Source organism: Chelonia mydas, chromosome 15, assembly GCF_015237465.2.
Source record: "Chelonia mydas isolate rCheMyd1 chromosome 15, rCheMyd1.pri.v2, whole genome shotgun sequence".
In the NCBI taxonomy this organism is placed as follows: Eukaryota; Metazoa; Chordata; order Testudines; family Cheloniidae; genus Chelonia; species Chelonia mydas.
Window position 1 is genome coordinate 29353631 of NC_057856.1, and position 18513 is coordinate 29372143.

An 18513-nucleotide genomic window follows, 5' to 3' on the forward strand; every position below is an offset into this window, starting at 1 on the left:
GGCTGGGAGGTCCTGGCCTGTGGAACACCCCACAGGGGACCTGCGCAATGCTGCCTCCAGCATTCCAGGTCAAACCCGAGAACCACCGCCAGGATCCCTCCATGGATTGCCACCAGGCCCCTGGAATCTCCCAGCCCTGATCAGCCCCTGGGATCCCCAAACCCCCTGAGCAACACATATGCACACTGTGATGAGTGCATGCAAAGTATTGCATCTGACACCATGGTGTTGAAGCATGGGACTCTCCAAAGCACAGGGCCCAGAACAGTCACCCCAATTCGCCCTACCCAAGGGACAGCTCTGCTGACCTGGAAGCATATCCAGGGAGAGGCTAAACTGAACACTTGAGGTCAGGCTGTGTGAGTAATTTCACTTTCACACATGAGTAACTTCACTCACACATGATAAGCCAATAGGACTACTCAAGCAAACAAAGCTGTCTGCATAGGTATTTGTAAGATCAGGGCCTTGATTGCTAGTTGCTGATAGGAAACTGTTGGGTGAATACTCTGGGCCAGATTCTTAGCTGATGTAAATGACACAGCTCTTGAAATCAATGGAGCTACACCAATCATAACAGCTCAGAATCTGTCCTGTCTTCTGGCTCAACTGCGAGGTAGGAGTATAGCCAAACTAGAGTTCTAAACCTTTAGTCACCAAGCTGCTTCAGAGAATTGCATCTTCTAAACACACATGATACAAGTAGCTTTCACTGGCCTCTGTATGCGCTCTGGGTTTCTTTAACTTGTCCACGCTGCTTGTTTCTCCTGTAGAATCTTGCATCACCAACATTTTGCAGTGGCACTTCCATAGGTTCCTGTGTGCAGTGAGTGTTATGATCTATGGATCAAATGTCTGTTCTAAAGACCAGTTCTTAAGGGTGGTGGTCTTTTTCTGCTCCTGGTTACAGTGAGCAGTGAGCCTTTCACATAAAAGGGTCAGATCAAAGAATACTTACTGTATTTCAGATTTACACATGGCACACAGCTGCATAACCGTTGCAGGCAAAGATTATATCTGGTCAAATAGCCACTTAGCTTGGCTGGTCTGCATTGATTAATGCCGAGTAGAAAGAGATTTCCCTGCTCGTGGCTGATTTGGGTAGTGACCATTTGGATTTAGTGTGTCTAGATGATAATTCTGTGTTGTGGCAACTTTAGAAGATTTAACGTTTTTCGTTCTGCACTAACACAACCCTTTGAACCAACATGTGCCAAAATGGATCCAAAGTGGACATACCTGAACTTGGAGGTGTGGTTGGGAGGAGAGACTTGCACTCTACAACCTGCTAGTTAGGGCAGTGGTCTAGGCTCAAGGCCTTCGTCTGGTTGATTCAGAGCAGAGTTTTTCATTGCAGATCACTGGATCAGGCAGAGCAGGGGCTTGAATTTTGGGTCTTGCGCATCACAGACAGGTACCCCAACCAGCAGGCTATCCAGCGTGCATCCATCTTCGGCTTTGAAATGAAATTTTGCTTAAAATGTTCTGACCAGCTCTCTTGGGATGTAATGTGTGAGGGGCTGACTAAAACTCTAGCAAAAGCATTCCAATATAGTTGGGTAGCAGGGTTCTTGTTATGAACGCCAGATGATGGCCTCTTAGCAAAAGCAGCAAATTCATCAAGAACCTACTAATTCTTTCGTTTTCTTCAAAACAATGTTTGTTTCTTAAAACTTTCTTTTCAGGATTCCTAGAGAAGAATAACGATCTCCTGTACAGAAACTTAAAAGAGGTAAGACGCTGTTGAATCACCAGAACTGGCTTTTCAGAATTTTTTTTTTTGTAGCTGATCTTTAGTTTGGTTAAGCATCTGAGTAGCTTTTACACAGTTTCAAGCATTTCAATGGCCATTACAGACCATGTGGTGGTCTGGAAAACTCTTGTCTATGCAGCCTCATTTTTCACTTCAGCAGCACCCTGTGGGAGTAATGAGCCCATTTACTTTACCCTTGCATTCCTCTGTTTCAGGTACTGTGCAAGTCTAAAAATGGCATAATTAAAGAAAGTTTTCTTCCATCTGAGCTAGACAACAGGAGACGGCCTGAGACTGTGAGTTTCATCCCTTACATACAAACCTATAAGGAGGAGCAAACTAACTTCCAAAATAGCTTGGCTTCCGGTGAAATTTCTCAATAGAGTAACACTGAGGCTGGCAGTCTTGAAGGGGGGGGAAAAAATATCCAAGACTGCTGCTTAGATCTCAGTAAGGAGCGTGATGCATCTCTGTAATGGTACTGATTATTTATTCAGCACCCAAAACTGTTTTGGATGCTTTCCACAGTAAATAAAGATTGTTCAATTCCTAAGGGTTGCCTGACATTTCTATCTGCTTGGCAGATCCAAGGGTGGTTGGTTTAAGTAAAACCCTCCAGAATTCTCATATTCAACTGCTTTCCCGCCTCACTGAAGGGTTTTGGAAACACACGTGTTTTAATTCAACCTACAGCTCAAGGACTGGAGTAGGGCTTTCCTGTGGACTTCAGTAACTGCACAGTCTTAGCTGTATCATTAACAGAGATTTTCATTGTCTGTTCAGGTTGCAACCCAGTTCAAAAACAGCCTGGCTAGCCTAATCGAAATCCTGATGTCCAAGGAGCCTTCTTATATCCGGTGTATTAAACCCAACGAGGGCAAAGAGCCTGGTAAGGGACATCTTTGTTATCGTGGTGTTAGTGGGGTGAAGAGGCAGACCCACAGCTATGGTGTAACTCCTTAAAAAAACCACGAAGTCCAACACTTGGGTGCTGGCAGATGCAGTAAGGGAGCCAGTTCAAGAAGCAGCCATGGAACACTTCACAATGAGAGGCCAAACTTCAATGGAAGTGGGTCCCCCTGGTTCTGGCCACTGAACTTTAGCGCTGCTTATACACTACCCAGACTACGTGTACTTCCTATATCACATACAGCTACTACTTAGTCTGCTTTTTCTTCTGCTAGGCATCCCTTAGAATTCATCAAGGCATACCATGCGGGCTGCCGGTCAGTCACCCCTATGCAGCTAGCACTTTGTAGGCTAATCTTCAAACATGGTTTAAGTACCCCAACATACTGCAAGAATCCTCTTTCCTGGTGACGGGATGCAGGAGAACATTTTAAGCCTCTTACTGGCAGAAAACCCCATTACCCAAGTACTGCACGTCTCAGAATAGACCCATTCTCCTCACCGTTTTCAGGCCATACCTGCTTCCTGGTCTGCTCTGCCTCATTCCTAACCAGAAGCAAGCAGGAAGGGGGCACCACTGGTTAGAGCGGGAGACTTGGAGTCAGGCTCTAGCTTTGGGAGGAGGGGTGGTGCGATGGTCGGGCAATGGGAGTCATGATTTCTGCTTCTGTTTTGTCCCATCCTCCATGACATAGCTTTGAGCTAAGTCACTTTGTGCCTGCCTCCTGATCTACAAAATGGACACTTATCTCTCACTAGTATAGTGAGGCTTCATTAACATATAGGTGCTTTGGAAAAGCACCATCAAAGTGCAAAGAGCTACAGCGTGAAGCTCTTACACGGCAAGAGAAAGCAAATATTCTTGAAGTTGGGGAAGACCATTTGTTATCCACTTAGTGTTTCAAAAAACCAGCGGTCCCTGCCGAAGCACCTTCACTTGGCTATGGCCCAGCCTTTTGAAGTAATAGATTGTAGCACAGTCTGGTGCTTCCCAAACTCTTCGGGCAGCTGTACCAGTTTACCAGACTAAGACCTTGACTGTATAAGCCAGGGCCCATCCACCACCTCCATGTTGAACTGGTGTGTCCTTGTTCCAGTCTAATGAGGAGTTGACACAGAGGCCCATTGGTGCCAGCTGCCAAAGGGTCAACTTCTCTGTAACAGCAGCTCCTGACAAACTCCTTATACCTAGCACACCGCTTTCATGGTTTTTATCCCTAAAGAATATCATGTGAGGGCTTAAATGAAAGCCAGGGTCACGCTGGTTATTAATATCATTGAAATGTAGGTACAGACAATATTTCAGGAGTTGCGTATATGTACCAAAAATATGTTTTAAAGTCAGTTCCAACCATAGAAAGAAACTGGTTTCTTCCAGGCAGGAGGTAAGATGGGTATCTGTTGACATGTAAATTAAGCATGGTAAGGCAACATAACGGAAGCCCCATTTACATCCCGAGTCAGACAGAAAGGAGCACACTGGAGAATGAGCTACAATGGGTTGCTCTGTCTCTGGGGGCAGACAGTGAACTTCGGGGAATTTAAGGGGCAGGGGAAAAAGACCCCTTTATTCTGCACCTGAGGAAGCAATCAGGCAGTGTGGTTGCCATTCATGAAAACAGGATCCCTACCTACCATGGTTGGAGGGTCTGTAAGGGATGCTTGAGTTAGACAGGATTCCTCAGACAGGTGGTTGGCCTCTTAAGTTGATGCTCTAGAAAGCATGTTATGATTTTTTTTTTACATCACCTTGCTGTTTCTGTTCTCCTTACTCGCTGTCTCTCTTAAATCTTAGTTTTGTGTTGACAAACTTACAACTGTTTTCACTATTCATATAACTCAGTGCTGTAGTATTCTACCAGGAGCTGATCCTGAGTTTGATCCTACAGGCTGGTGTATGCACTATCCCCTTGGGGATTGCAAACCTGGTATTTCTGTGAGTGGCCAGTGGACAAGGAGCTGAATACTACTGGGGAATGCTTCAAAGGGGCTCAAGGAGTAGGGTGCACCTATTAACCTGCAGAGAGTTTGGGTGGCTAACAGGCTGGTGGTGTCAGGGAGCTGACACCCAGGTAAGCCCAAGCAAGTCTCCCTATTGCTGGAGGTGGGGTGGGGGATAAGGTAATCTCCAGTCCTGTGTACCCTGAGAAGCATGTCACTAGCCTACCACAGAGCATGGGCTACCAAGTGCATGCAGCTGAATGAAAGGTGGTAGCAATGGTACTGGGGCCCAACACAAAGGCTCGCTGCTGAGGAGGGAGCACAGAGGGCCAGGCTGGTGCCAGAATGCAAGGATTAAAGAGAGGATTGTTCAGTGGTTAGGGTGGAGCCAAGGGCAGGGTTCACTTCCTTCATCCTCCACAGACTTCCTGTGTGATCTTGGACAGCTCACTTAAGTGCATTTAAGAATTTTACTCCAAGTCACCTTTAACAGTGTGAAAAGCACCTATGAAAGCTTTATCCTTGTCCTCTCTCTGCTTCAGTTTGCAAACTGGGGGAGTCACAACCTGTTACACAGGGGTTGTGAGCAGAAATACAGTCAAGATCATGAGCTGCTCAGAGTAAACCATAATGGGGGCTGTAAAATAGACTGACTTGTTCAGCAGTGACTCAGTGGAGCTTACTAGGCTGTGATCATACTTCACCTGCCACCATGGTATGCCCGGCTGAGGTGCTATCCTATCCTGATGTATGGAATAGTGAGGGAGTGGCACCATTTGAGAGACCTTACGAGTGATTCCTGTTCACTGTGTAATCCATTCACCACAGGAAAGTTTGATGACGTCCTGATAAGACACCAGGTGAAGTACTTGGGGTTGATGGAGCACTTGCGGGTGAGGCGAGCTGGCTTTGCATACCGGCGAAAGTATGAACTCTTCTTGCAAAGGTAAACAGAGTTCCCTCGAAAGGTTGCTACTCCCTAACAATGTGAAGGCTCAGGTCAGGTTTCTTAAGATACAAAAGGATCCCTCTGCCTTGGAGTCCAATGTGTCACATCAAAGCTCAGGTCTCCAGTGTGCAGGGATGCCCAGGTGTCAGCAGATTGCTGGTCATTTTCTGTGTGTAAGGGCTTTCAGATGCTGCTGTGCGCAGCACCTCAGAATTAGGCTGCTACTCTTGGGACCCTCAGTATGGATTTAGGTGACCAGGCCTGAAAACTTTTTGGCTCAATGTCTTGGATTTACGGAATTTAAGGCAGTATCTGTCCAAGAAAGAAGCTGTCTCAGCCACTGCTGTTGTGCTGAACACATCTAATCTCCATCTGCTGTAATCATCTCCATCCACTTTAATCTACATGTTGGCCTCTTTGCCCTCTTTCAAACGAAGTCTAGTTTTGTTGATGTGCTCTGTCACTAATTTTTCTAGGTACAAGTCCCTGTGCCCGGCTACTTGGCCTCATTGGCATGGACCAGCAGCTGATGGTGTGGAGAGGCTCATAAAGCACATTGGGTACAAGCCTGAAGAATACAAACTAGGAAGGTAAATGCTCTTTTCTCTTACCATAGTGTGTTACACCAGATGATCAGGTCAGGCTACTGCTCCTGTTGCAATAGTGGATCTTGATTAATAGGCTGTGTTCTCTCTTAGAACGAAAATATTCATTCGTTTCCCAAGGACTCTGTTTGCTACAGAAGATGCATTTGAATACAGCAAACACCTGCTAGGTACAGTTCCAATTGCCTTTTTATCATGCAGAGCCTAATAACCCTTTCAGCTGAATAATGAAAAGAAAAAATGCCTGTCCTTTATGAGCATTCCTCAGTCATTTGAGAAAATAACAGATGCCAGAAACACAACATCACTAGAGGCAATTACCAGGCTTTCAGGAGATGCAAGTTACAGGAACTGGGTAAGGATTTCAGGTCTGACTGATTCTAGGGAGGCTTGAGGTCTTTGGTATTTGTGTGTGCAGGTACCATGACTGCACGTACAATACCAAGTTTGCACACACACATAGCTAGTTGGGCACCTCTTTAACTTCTGTGGATGTAGCTACCACAACTGTGTGAATAGCAGCCAGGTTAACTGTGTAAATGTAGATGCTAAAATGCATGTGCCAGGAAACCTGTTGCTTAAACATGGCTTACTGCTTCCAGCTTCTGGAGAGTGCCACAAAATGAAGATTTGTCATGATTAGTGCAGCGTTCTAACACACTTATAGAAAGGACCCAGTCTAATGTCATTTACGTGGAATGTTCATCGGGGAAGATCTTAAATGCATAATGGGAATTGCTTTGCCAGCCCTGAAATGCAACAGTGCACGAGCACACAGTAACACTACCGAATAGTGCCACCGAAAGAACCAGTCATTTAAAGGAAGCTTACCATGCACTGCAATGGCATAGAAATGCAGTAGCTTATAACAAAGCATTTGGAGATGGACCGAACAAAGAGCAGACTAAGCCTGCATAGTTAGAATAGCCAGTTATTGGTGCATCTGTTAGCTGAAGCTATAGTCCAAGATGTGAGGGGAGATTCATAGTTAGCAATATCTTCAACCCCCACAGGGCCCTGCAGAAGAGGAATAGAAATAAGCAGACTATGCAGGGTCAAAACAAAATTCACATTACATGTGTTCTGTTGCATCAGCCCTGTGGAATTCACTCAGAGCACCTGTGGATGCTTTACCCCCTCTCCTGGAGGAGTTGCACCCTATGGGGATGCTGGGGAGACATCCTTCTGTGTCCAGCACTATCTGCCTGAGGGCAAGAAACAACTTCCCTTCTAGGCAGCCAATTTCTTAATTGGCAATTATAGGGTTTCTTGCACCTGCCTGTGAGACATCTGGTACTAGCTGCTGTTGGAGACAGGTTAATGGAGTAGGTGGAACCTGCTTCTTCTGATGTGGCTATTCTTGTGTTCCTCTTTTTGCCAATGGCATGCCCCATGCAGGATCTGCATGCTTTAATTAGTCTCAGACTCTCCACCCATTCCTCATTAGAGCTGACCCTATCACAAGTTATTTTAAGGCTGATTGAATTGGATGCCTTTTCCTTGTGAAATTGGAAGGGCATCTCTCAAACTGCTGTGACTCCATAGTACCGAGAAATGTTTTATTTTCAGTTACGAAAATACAGGCCAGATACAAAGGCTGCTTAGGGAAGAGAGTATACAAGAAACAGAAGGAAGCAGGTAAGTTTGATCATTCCTTAGTGCTGAGTTTTCCAATATGAGTTTGTAAGTCTGGAGGTCGAGGATACCACTTCCCTGCAAGCAACTGCACCTGCACTATATTCACCCATATAGAGGTGTGTGACTTGACTTTAGCTGCCAAATAACCGTGGGTGACAGCAGCATTGGAGATAGTCAGCCAGTTTCTTCATTACTCCACTAGCTTGTGTGACCCTGTTTCCATGTGTGTCCCAGTACCGTAGATGCGATCAATGCTGTGTAAGCGTAGTACCCTCTGCTCTATGGCTGGAATGTAACTGGAAGCTATAGCACTAGGAAATGTCTGAATGCTCCAGGAGATAAGCTTTTGCTTGGTTTGCTGGTCAAACCAGGCAGTTCTGTTCTAACTAGCTCGCTGGCTTGTCCTGTTTCTATCCAAGTATGTTAAAAGGACAGCTGTACTCTCCGAAGGACACTAACAATAAGAGCAGGTCTAAACATTTGTTTGGCTGCATACATCAAGCACCATACTGGCCTTATTGTCATTGAGGACATTGGGCCTGGCATTGCTCTGAAGTTTAGGACCCCAATATCCCCACATCCCCTTCAACAGAGCCACTGTAACACACAGTGCTGGATCCAGGGAGATGTATGGTACCTGAAGCATTCATCCCCTTTACTAAGGAAACTCTTCCTGACTTCCAAATCAGCAGGGGATTTGCAGGATTTGACAGCAAAGGGACTAAATATTTCTAAGTGTAACCCATCAGCTTGGCTGACTCTTGCAGCTATTAAGCTCGAGGCCTGCTGGAGAGGGGTGCTGGCACGCAAAGAGGCCAAGAGGAGAATGTGGGCTATTGAGACCATCAAAAGGTACGTTCCACTGTGGGAAGGTAAAAGGTGGGGGTGTGGGGGGAGAATGGGTGCTGGGGCACAGGTGGGGTGATCCCAGAGTGGTACCTAGCAAGTATAAGTCTACTCTTGTTCAGCCTGTAGGTGCCTATAGTAGAATACCTCGTTATTCATGCTCGTTACCCCTTTGCAAATGTTGCTCTTACCTCCAACCATCTTCAGATGGTTATTTCTGGCTTGACCAGAAATCTCAAGCCCCTTCTCATGAACTTTGTGGTCCACTTTCACAGGCCAGGTAGGTTCTTGTGTTTTGAATGAGCGTCCAGACTTCATGGGTGATCCTCAAACCAAATCTTTAGAAGTTGCCCACTCTCCGTGTCTTTAAACCTGACTCTTGCCTGACTTTTTAAAGTCGTGCTTTGGAATCTAAGAGCAGAAGGTAATACAATAGATCTTTTTTTCTTAAACTTGCAAGCACAATTTATTGGTGCATTAAAAATTAATGGCTTCCATAAAATGGAATTTGGGTGAGTGGAATAGTCTTTTAGTGTTTAGCATATTGTAAATCTGAAGTTCTCTGCTAAGGAGATTGGCTGACTGCAGTACTTTCTCTGACTTAGTGTACTAAGCAGTTGTTGGCATGAATTTTCTGACCTGACTTACTTTCCACTCCCATTACTTTCTGAATGCCGTTTGTAAGCAAGAGTTCTCATTAGGATCTTTCCTGTAGGTTTATAAAAGGCTTCATCAATCGAAAAAATCCCCTTTGCCCAGAAAACGATGAGTTTATAAGCTTTGTGCAGTACACCTATCTCAGGAAGCTCAGAGATCACGTTCCCAAAAATGTCTTGGACAAGAACTGGCTCAAGCCTCCTGCTATCTTGGAAGAGGTGAGGACAGGGTTTGCGATATAGTGATACTGTTTCAAGGCACTGCTCATTTGTGTAACTTTCCCTTATAACACAGTGAAATGACTCCCTCCAGCTCTGCGCTCAACCTGCAGCGAACCGCGCTCAAGCATCCCAAGAGAAGCTGCTCACTTTGCTTTCAATGTTACTACCATCTCCACTAATTTTACTGTTGAAAATTGTTAACATCAGAAATGCACACTCATTACACTGAGGTCAGTTACTTAGGGTTGTCAACAATGTGTTACAAAAATGAGGGACTTTTCTTAGGACCCCCATCCATCCCCTCCTGATAGTATAAATATTAAGCACTACTCACCTACATTAGCCAGGGGTATTTCTTTTTTGCAGCACTCAGCAACTCCGATCTCATAGAGGGATGGAAAAAATAAGGGACGTCTTTCTCCCCCCCCCCCTTGTAATAAGGGACTGTTGGCGACTCTCTGTTGCAGTAGAAGAACAAACCCCACAGCATTTTAAACTTGCAGCACGAATAATTTGTGTGTCCTCTTGGATCTCTGTCACACATTATATCCCACAGCTGGGGCTAGGCAGGCTGAGAGGTATGGCCTCGCTTGGTGTAAGAACTGGATGAACAGTTCAGATCATCCCCAAGAGAATACTAAATTTAAAACAGTTGTTTACATTTTTATTGGCCTTCTAATCCTTGGTGCAGGGTTGTCAGAATATATTAGATTCTTGAACCATCTGTCTGAGATTCTGAACTGTCACTTTTATAGAAACAGCTTCTGTTCTTATATGAAACTCCCATTTCCTCGATAAACATCTTAGATCACTTCAGCTTCAGAAATACTACTCTGCATTCACCTAATGTACTGCATCTTCAAAGCACTACACAAACATGAACCATCTCTCCCTAGAGTAAACCCATTTTACAGGGGGAAGCGGGAGGGAACCTGAGGGATGGGTTGACTTGTACCAAAGTCAGACATGGAATTGGTGTCACAGCTGAGACTAAACTTCATAAATTCAGTCCATGCTGCCTCTTCAGCTCCACACCAGTTACATCTGGACACCCAGTGCATGTTTACGTTGGAATTACGTTCTAGTCTTTTCTGCAGACCTCTGAGATGCTGAAGAAAATCTGCATGAGGAACCTAGTGCGAAAATATTGTCAAGGGATTACAGCTGAGAAGAACGCCCAGGTAATACATGGAGTGTGTGTGTTCATGAAGGGACATGGTAGGGGACATTCCCTCAGATAAGAGTCCTTTTCTTTAGTGAGCAGTACAAAGCAAAAGCTATAACAAGTAATTAACTTTACATTTTATGCTAGCCCAACCAATGAGTCCTTCACCCCTTTACAATAGAAAAATATTCATGCTTTTCTTTGAGGGTGATGGCCCTGACCTTCTGTTGTGGGGTATTTTAAATACACAGTACAGTTCTTCCCGGTAGCCTGAGCTGAGACCTGTGTATGTGAAGGGAACTATTTCCCATCGCTTTTCAGATGGACAGTGTGTGGGTTTTTTAAAAAAAAAATCTGTCAAGCTGGCTGCCTGCTAAATCCTTGCAATAGCAGGACAGGAATAAACTCAACACGGTGGGAGAAATGCAGCTTTTACAGCTAATGCACAAACCGCAGGAACCCCGCTCCAAGTGACGCCCTTCACTCAGTCTCTCATCTGGCTCGTGGGACACTCTACTGGGAATATAAGAAAGTGGTGGTGGTGTGGGGTGTGTTTTTTTTTTTGTTTTTTTGTTTTTTAAATAGTTGCAGCAAAAAGTAGCAGCGAGTGCCATTTTCAGAGGGAAGAAGGACGGCTACCTGCAGAGCGTAAGCCAGCTCTTTGCAGACACCAGGCTACGTGAGTATACAACAACAAACTGCACTCCTGGTCTCCTGACTCAGTATAGTCCCATTTAATATATTAGGCAACAGGTCCTGAGGTCTGTGGAAGCTTTGCCTGAGTGAGGACTATCCAGTTAAGTTCTGTAGGAAGTGGTGGTGGTGTTCTGCTGACTCAGCTCTGGAATTCCAGTGTCCTGTGGCTTATAATGGACTGATGCCTAAAGACCATCGGTTAGAGGAAACCTTTCAAATACACACAGATCTAGTGTTTCACTTGTGTTGGGAGCTGAAGGTTTTGGTTAATAATAGGATGCTTTCGGAGAAGGAGCCTCGCCTAGCTCTCTCTAGAGAAAGGAGAGATGGACTGAAGGAGTATTAATGGGAGCTAGTCCTATCCAAGCTGAGCATGTACTCCTAGGAGATCAATGGGGCAAGAGACAGATCGATTAGTATAAAATGTCGTTACTCAGTAAATGAATCTTAACATTGTGGGACAAATTTCACAGGAACAGTTTCAGGACTCCCTCTAAGGGAGGCCATAAAATCATGGAAAGTTCAGAGTTAAAATGTGAATGAAGCTTAATGAGATTAAAAAGGCAAATGCAGAGGCTGGATCAATTCTGATGGACATGGTGGCACCGCAGACGCTTTCATACCATGTGGTACGTGTTTCTGGTTTGCTCCTTAGGTGAGGAAGACATAAACCCCAAAGTACTGCAACTAATTCGTGGGGAGAAGGTCAAGGTAAGAAGATGTTCAATGGCGGATTTCTCCTCATCAGCAACATCTCACTGTCATCCTCCCTCTTAATCAGGTCACTGCCAAGACTTTTAAATGTGCCAAGGTTAACCTTGTGATGTTCAAAACAGTGTCTCTGCCAGTTCTAAAGGATGGTACATGCAATCAAATAACCAGTGTAGCCAAATATTTTCACACTGGCCTGACTTACCTCTGGGTTATGTGAGTTTAACTTAGAGACCATCCTTGTGCTGCTTTTGAGTAAGTATGTACCTAGGAAGCGGATGAAACACGAGAAATTTATAGTGTAAAGGCTCCTTTTAAGCCTTCATGCGGGGGGAAAAAAATTCGTTGATCTGATCGTGTGTGGGGAGTTCTTATGAGGCTTATTGACCTAACACATTAACAGCATCTTCGGTCTCAGATTGATTCTGTTTTGAGAATCCTGTGGAGCGAGTGTGTGGCTGCTAGGGAATTCAGTGCTGCTTTCCTTTTCTAGGACAGCTGAACGATGGAAACCCAGCAACTTAATGCCCCATTCTTGTGCCTCTGCCAGCGTATAATTGACGTTAAACTGCAGATGCATATAGTGCCCATTATGTTATCCCATAAAGCTGGAGGGCCGTACAGAATAAACTGTTTCCAAAATCTCATGATCTGCCCCCACTCACAGCTAAACCTCCCACCCCCAATTTCAGCATTTAAAGAAACAAGCTCAGTGTATTCTAAGCAGAAGGCAATAACACCCTAAATCTTGTCTCATGCTACAGTCCCCAGAATTTCAGGCCGATGTTGCCTGCTTCCCGAGTTATCTCTAGTCAAACCTAACCTCAGTGAATGCTAACGTTCACGTCTTGTTTCAGTATGTGACGCCAGTGGTAAAATACGACAGGAACGGGTTTAAAGCAAGAGAACGGCAACTTGTTCTGACCCAGTCAGCAGCTTATGTGGTGGAAATGGCCAAGATCAAACAGAAAATAGACTATGCAACTCTGAAAGGTAACAGTGTAAGTCAGTGCTAGTTCTTCTTCCCTTGCAGAGGTCATCAAGGCCTTGGCAAAGGGGCAGAATGTGAAGAAGAGGAGGGCTTACCCCCCGTGCTAATTCCTCCTTCCCTCCAGGTTTCCAACCCCCCTCACCTGCTATTTAGCTTAGTGATGAAATCCTTTTACACTTTTTGGTGGTTTGTAAAAAGATGTTTGCAAGCACGGAGGGTTATCGCTTCACTTGCCTCCTGCTGACTTGCTGAAGGATGACCACAATTTATCAGCTAAAGCAGTGTGACCTCCTGTGACCATGTGGCTGATTAAAAAAGTGTCTAGTTTTGCATAAACAACCCTACTCTACAGGTATTTTTCCTTTTAAAGTCTTACTGTTGTCTAAAGGGTTAATTCAGTTCTGGGCTGAATTACTTGGTGGGCGCAGGGGTGTGAATTAGTAAATATATATTGCTACTCTTGTTTGAGTGAACACCCTTGATTCCCTATTACTGTAACTAACAAGCATCTCTTGGAGAGGAATTTTATTAAATGACCTTAGAAACCAGACCTCATCTGGGGAACAAATGTCAGGTCACTCCACTGATTGGACAGATCCTTTCTAGTTATAAAATAACTAATCTCTGTAGTAGAGTAGCAGTCTGTACTCTGTATATATGCTGCATGTAAGTTTTTATTCAAGGCTGGGGAACTATATCTCTGTTAATTACAGCAAACTGTACATGAGGCAAAAGTGATTAGAGTACTAGATTCTTCAGAGGAAATAAGAATTTCCAAACATCACTAAAGTGCAGTTTATGCATGTGTCCATGAAACTGGCATAATTTGGAAAGGGATAGCTGCACATTCAAAAGGTGTGCTGCATTTTTTTATTTTTTATTTTAAAAATACCCCATTCTGGCAAGATAGAGGAATTTGTTGGTGGGGATGGGGTTACACGCCAAAAAATCCTTGATTATAGCTAGGTAACACAGAATATTTTCAAAAGTAGCTGTTTCAATGTGTTAGGAATTAAAATAGGGGCAGGAAAAATGAAGCAATTTAAGAATAATGCCAAGGAATTGGCACTGATGCTTCTTATTTCTCAGCTGCTGTTGGAGCAAAGGTTTCTGGGAGCTGGTGAGCAGGTTTTCCTCATACTTGAAAAGGTACTGTCCTTTTTCTCCACACAAGCCACAGCTTGAGGGCCTTGATATTGTAAACAAAACCAACATTCACCCAAGATGAGGATTGTGTGTTATGGTTATCTCTGAAAGTGGCTGTTTCTCTTCCTCTAATTTTTGGGTTCTTTTTTAAGGTATTTCTACCAGCAATCTGAGTGATGGGCTCTTCGTCATCCACGTTCCTGAGGACAACAAACAGAAGGTAAACCACCAGAAAGCTCCTAGTGAGCCAGGCGAATGTGGAACATCTTCACATGAAACAACCAAGTTACTATAAATACCAAATGCACTAAGGGTAGCATTTTACAAACCTCCTTATACAGGATCACTGGCCTGATGGGGGGCGGGGGGAAATACATTTTCTAATGATAGGTAACAACTGAAGGTATGTTGGACATTTCTCTGATGCCAGTGCTAGACATCATGAAAGTATTTCCCTACAGTTACAAATGTTGTCTAGGTTAACTGCTGGTCTGAGACGAAAAGTTCTTTGCCCTTGTGCCTAAGAATGTTGAATTATTTTGTCCCCATTTCTGCTTTTAGGGAGACGTGATCCTTCAGTGTGAGCACATCTTTGAGACCGTCACAAAGCTCTGCATGCTGGCCAATAAGCAGAATGCTGTCCAAGTTGTTCAGGGAAGGTAAGCACCTATGTTGCCATTCATGCTACATCTTATAAAGGGATTCTGTGGCACTGAGCTCTCCCATTTAGTCAGCTAAAAATCTTTTGACCCAGCAGTCCACACCTACCTAATAATGCAATGTGCTTACACTGTCAAAGGGCAAGATTTGGCCATTAAGATCATTAGAGTAATCTGGAGCTTGAAGTTAGTTTTTCAGGTAATTGTTTCACAGAAAATTTTCCCCAGCAGTAGCTTTTGTAGTGACTTCTTTGCAGGCTTAATGTTGGTGAAGCAGGTTGAACAGATGGAGCACTATACAAGTGGACGATGTAATGTATTAGTGCTAGTGTGAATGATATAGCTGTGTGGTAAACACGGGTTCCAGCATGTCTGTGTAGCTGGCTGATCAGCGGAGTCAGTTTTACTTATAAAACAGCTTTTAATTTCATGACTTTTTAAATACAATATTTTTCAAACAACTGCTTCCTGCCATGGGAACAAGTCTGAGGAGTTTGACGGTTGTGTAATCATCTGGGTGATACCCTGTTCGTTTTAACTGAACATACTGCAGAGACAAGATCACGGAGCCTTAAACTGCCAGCAGCTTAATGGATGGGTTTTCTTTAAACTGAGCTGTGCTGACCCAATGGATAGACAGTATGCCAGCCAGATCACTCCAGAAAAATGCTGCTCTCCACTAGACAGGAGCAGGTTCAGGAGACACTAAACACTGAAGAGGCAGTTTCTTCCAGATAACATCTGACTAACACTACCAACTCAGTCTGTGTTTAGGCCTTGTGGGCTTTCAGGAGACAGGGAGGCGATGTGTATCGATCCTAGACCGAAACAAATGGAATGCAAAAGCTGCAATGGATAAGTGTTCCTGCTCTTTGTCTTCCTTCTGCTGGCCACTACATTTCAGTTGTAATACAGCATTTACGCTTGTTCAGTCCGGCCAGACCAGGCATGCTGCCTAATTTAGCATGCTTATGTTTCTTTCCTTTTATTAGTGTGTTCTAGGAATCAAACCGCTGTTCAAGGACTCCTCGTTTTTGTTCTGGCTTGGTTGCACATGTGCAACTGTTCAGAGAATTTATCTAAATCTGTGAGGGGTTTTGAACTTTAAGTTAATGAGATCTGCCTCGGGAACAGAACCAAAGAGGAGCTTAGAGTAAAGCCTATTGTAAGGAAAGCACGTAACGAGCAATATACACTTGTGTACTTGCAGCCTCCAGTTTCACATCAGTTCTGGGAAAGAAGGGATGATAGCTTTCACAACTGGGCAGGAGCCTCAGATCTATAAAGCCAAAAATGGACACCTAACAGTGGTAAGAACTAGAATTCTAAGTTATGTCTAATGCTCATCACGTGGGTGACACAAGTGAGCAGAGACTGCTCTGGTCATTTGGAAGACAGGACCGATCACTTCCTCTTGTCTGTGCATTATAGTGTTGGGGTCAGATAAATGACTATGCTTCATATTACTCAATAGATCTGCACTCTGTGTATTCTGAGTCCTCCCTACTCACCTTAGTTACACATTCTTACTGCTGCTTCCTCCTGTTAACCCTGCAGAGCCAACCTGGCAATGGAGGGGGAGCTAGATTCTCTTCTGGCTTCTGCAGCAACTGAATTGTTCACCAGACTCCACTGCAGAATCTTCCTCTAGAGTGGGAATATGTGAGCCTGCAAACACACTTGAACTTTCAGGTGCTGGGTAGAGGTTTTTGTGACTTTGGTGGTTAGGAAGAAATAACCAAACTTTACATCTTTTCCCTGAGAAAGCAAGAACCTCACGGTTCCATTGGCAGTTACTTTCCAGAGCACAACCATATCTTTAAGGCAATATCAAGTCTCTAGAGGCTGGTGGATAAATCCTGCCTCACACTGTGTCTGGTAATAGGGACTCACTTCCTCACTCTTGCTAGCATTTGGGTAGAGAAGAGCAGGAGGACTGACTAACAAGCCAGTGTGAAGAGAATTCTTCCTCTACCAGCCCAAATGTCTCATGGGCACCAAGTCTCCTCATCTCAAAGATATACTGGCTTCAGAGAAGGGCAACTAAAATGATTAGGGGTTTGGAACAGGTCCCATATGAGGAGAGATTAAAGAGGCTAGGACTTTTCAGCTTGGAAAAGAGGAGACTAAGGGGGGATATGATAGAGGTTTATAAAATCATGAGGTATGGAGAAAGTGAATAAGGAAAAGTTATTTACTTCTTCCCATAATGTAAGAACTAGGGGCCACCAAATGAAATTAATGGGTAGCAGGCTTAAAACGAATAAAAGCAAGTTCTTCACACAGTGCACAGTCAACCTGTGGAACTCCTTGCCTGAGGAGGTTATGAAGGCTAGGACGATAACAGGGTTTAAAAGAGAACTAGATGAATTCCTGGAGGTTAAGTCTATTAATGGCTATTAGCCAGGATGGGTAAGGAATAGTGTCCCTAGCCTCTGTCAGAGGGTGGAGATGGATGGCAGGAGAGAGATCACTTGATTGTTACCTGTTAGGTTCACTCCCTCTGGGGCACCTGGCATGGGCCACTGTTTCTAGACAGGATACTGGGCTGGATAGATTTTTGGTCTGACCCAGTATGGCCATTCTCATGTAGCAAATTTAACCCTACATAGTGAAAGGTAGGAGTCTCTAAGAAGCTGTTTCAAAGGCAATGATGCCTGCATATTAAGCAACATTTTAACTTAATTTAAAGCTGAAATATGGCAGTAGGTATGTCCATGTCTTTTCTCCATGAGCACTAACTGTCTCTGGGTGCCCATGGGTTGTTCAGCCATAACTAAAGCACCTGGGTGCATCACTTCCCTTTCCTTGCTGATCCCCAGAGGTGCATGTAGCATAATGTGCTTCCTGGCACTGAAGTGCCACATCCATTTGGATCATCTGAAGTGGCTGCACTGGAGTAGATCTTCCACACAGATCTCACCAAGGCTGGAATGTCTGCACTGGAATAAAATAGCTAATAATGCCTTTCTTTTATCACAGGTGTCAACCAGAACAAAGTCCTGAGGGTGAACAGGAATTCCTGCTTTGCTTATCACCATCTTTGCTCATAACAGAAAGGAACCCACTGGATGAGATCAGCACTGACATCTTCCAGCTGAAAGCTTTCTGCTGCCATAAGACTGAGATTTGAATTCACCTGCATCTTTTCAGCTTTTGGGTTTTTTTAACTAAAGTTAATCAACTGTAGCTGTAACATTCAAATTGATGTAGATTTGAGTTACTAGTACTAAATTTCATAAATCTGTTTAACCCAAACGATGAAGTTCTCTAACATTGAAAATAACTTTACTTACCCAGTAAGCAAAGATCTTAACCATCCAGGAAAGACTGAGCAAAAACAAAAGGGGTTCCCCAGCTCCTGAGCAGGGCTCAATGAGCAATTCATTGTACAAACCAGGAGTAATGCACAAACTGCAGACCGGCAAATGTAGCAGTATGGTCTGGAACCCACCTCTGCCCACATGAAGGCTGTGAGCCTTCAAAGCCAGCATAGTTAGACTTCACCCTGATGCACCAGGGACTAAGTGGGCAGAATGAGTGTGTGCTCTGAACACAGCAAGAATAAGGCTGGCAACACATTCTCGTTACTTGACTCAACGTAGTACTAGATGAGGTTGCTTAGC

At 44.3% G+C, this 18513-nt stretch overlaps 1 protein-coding gene across 5 annotated transcripts in view; it reads left to right on the plus strand.

The window, feature by feature from the left end:
• MYO1H (myosin IH) overlaps positions 1 to 18145 on the plus strand; it is a 53804-nt gene extending 35659 nt beyond the window's left edge. For all 5 annotated transcript variants that reach the window (XM_043529460.1, XM_043529461.1, XM_043529462.1 and 2 more), the window contains 17 exons: positions 1686 to 1732; positions 1969 to 2049; positions 2537 to 2642; positions 5432 to 5549; positions 6029 to 6142; positions 6251 to 6327; positions 7727 to 7795; positions 8563 to 8647; positions 9357 to 9516; positions 10617 to 10700; positions 11270 to 11363; positions 12036 to 12091; positions 12949 to 13084; positions 14381 to 14448; positions 14790 to 14887; positions 16098 to 16197; positions 17870 to 18145. In XM_043529460.1, the coding sequence (XP_043385395.1) occupies positions 1686 to 1732; positions 1969 to 2049; positions 2537 to 2642; positions 5432 to 5549; positions 6029 to 6142; positions 6251 to 6327; positions 7727 to 7795; positions 8563 to 8647; positions 9357 to 9516; positions 10617 to 10700; positions 11270 to 11363; positions 12036 to 12091; positions 12949 to 13084; positions 14381 to 14448; positions 14790 to 14887; positions 16098 to 16197; positions 17870 to 17893 (1517 nt within the window). In that variant the 3' untranslated portion in view covers positions 17894 to 18145. The remainder of the gene's footprint in view (positions 1 to 1685; positions 1733 to 1968; positions 2050 to 2536; positions 2643 to 5431; positions 5550 to 6028; positions 6143 to 6250; positions 6328 to 7726; positions 7796 to 8562; positions 8648 to 9356; positions 9517 to 10616; positions 10701 to 11269; positions 11364 to 12035; positions 12092 to 12948; positions 13085 to 14380; positions 14449 to 14789; positions 14888 to 16097; positions 16198 to 17869) is intronic.
• The last annotated feature ends 368 nt before the right edge of the window (positions 18146 to 18513 follow it).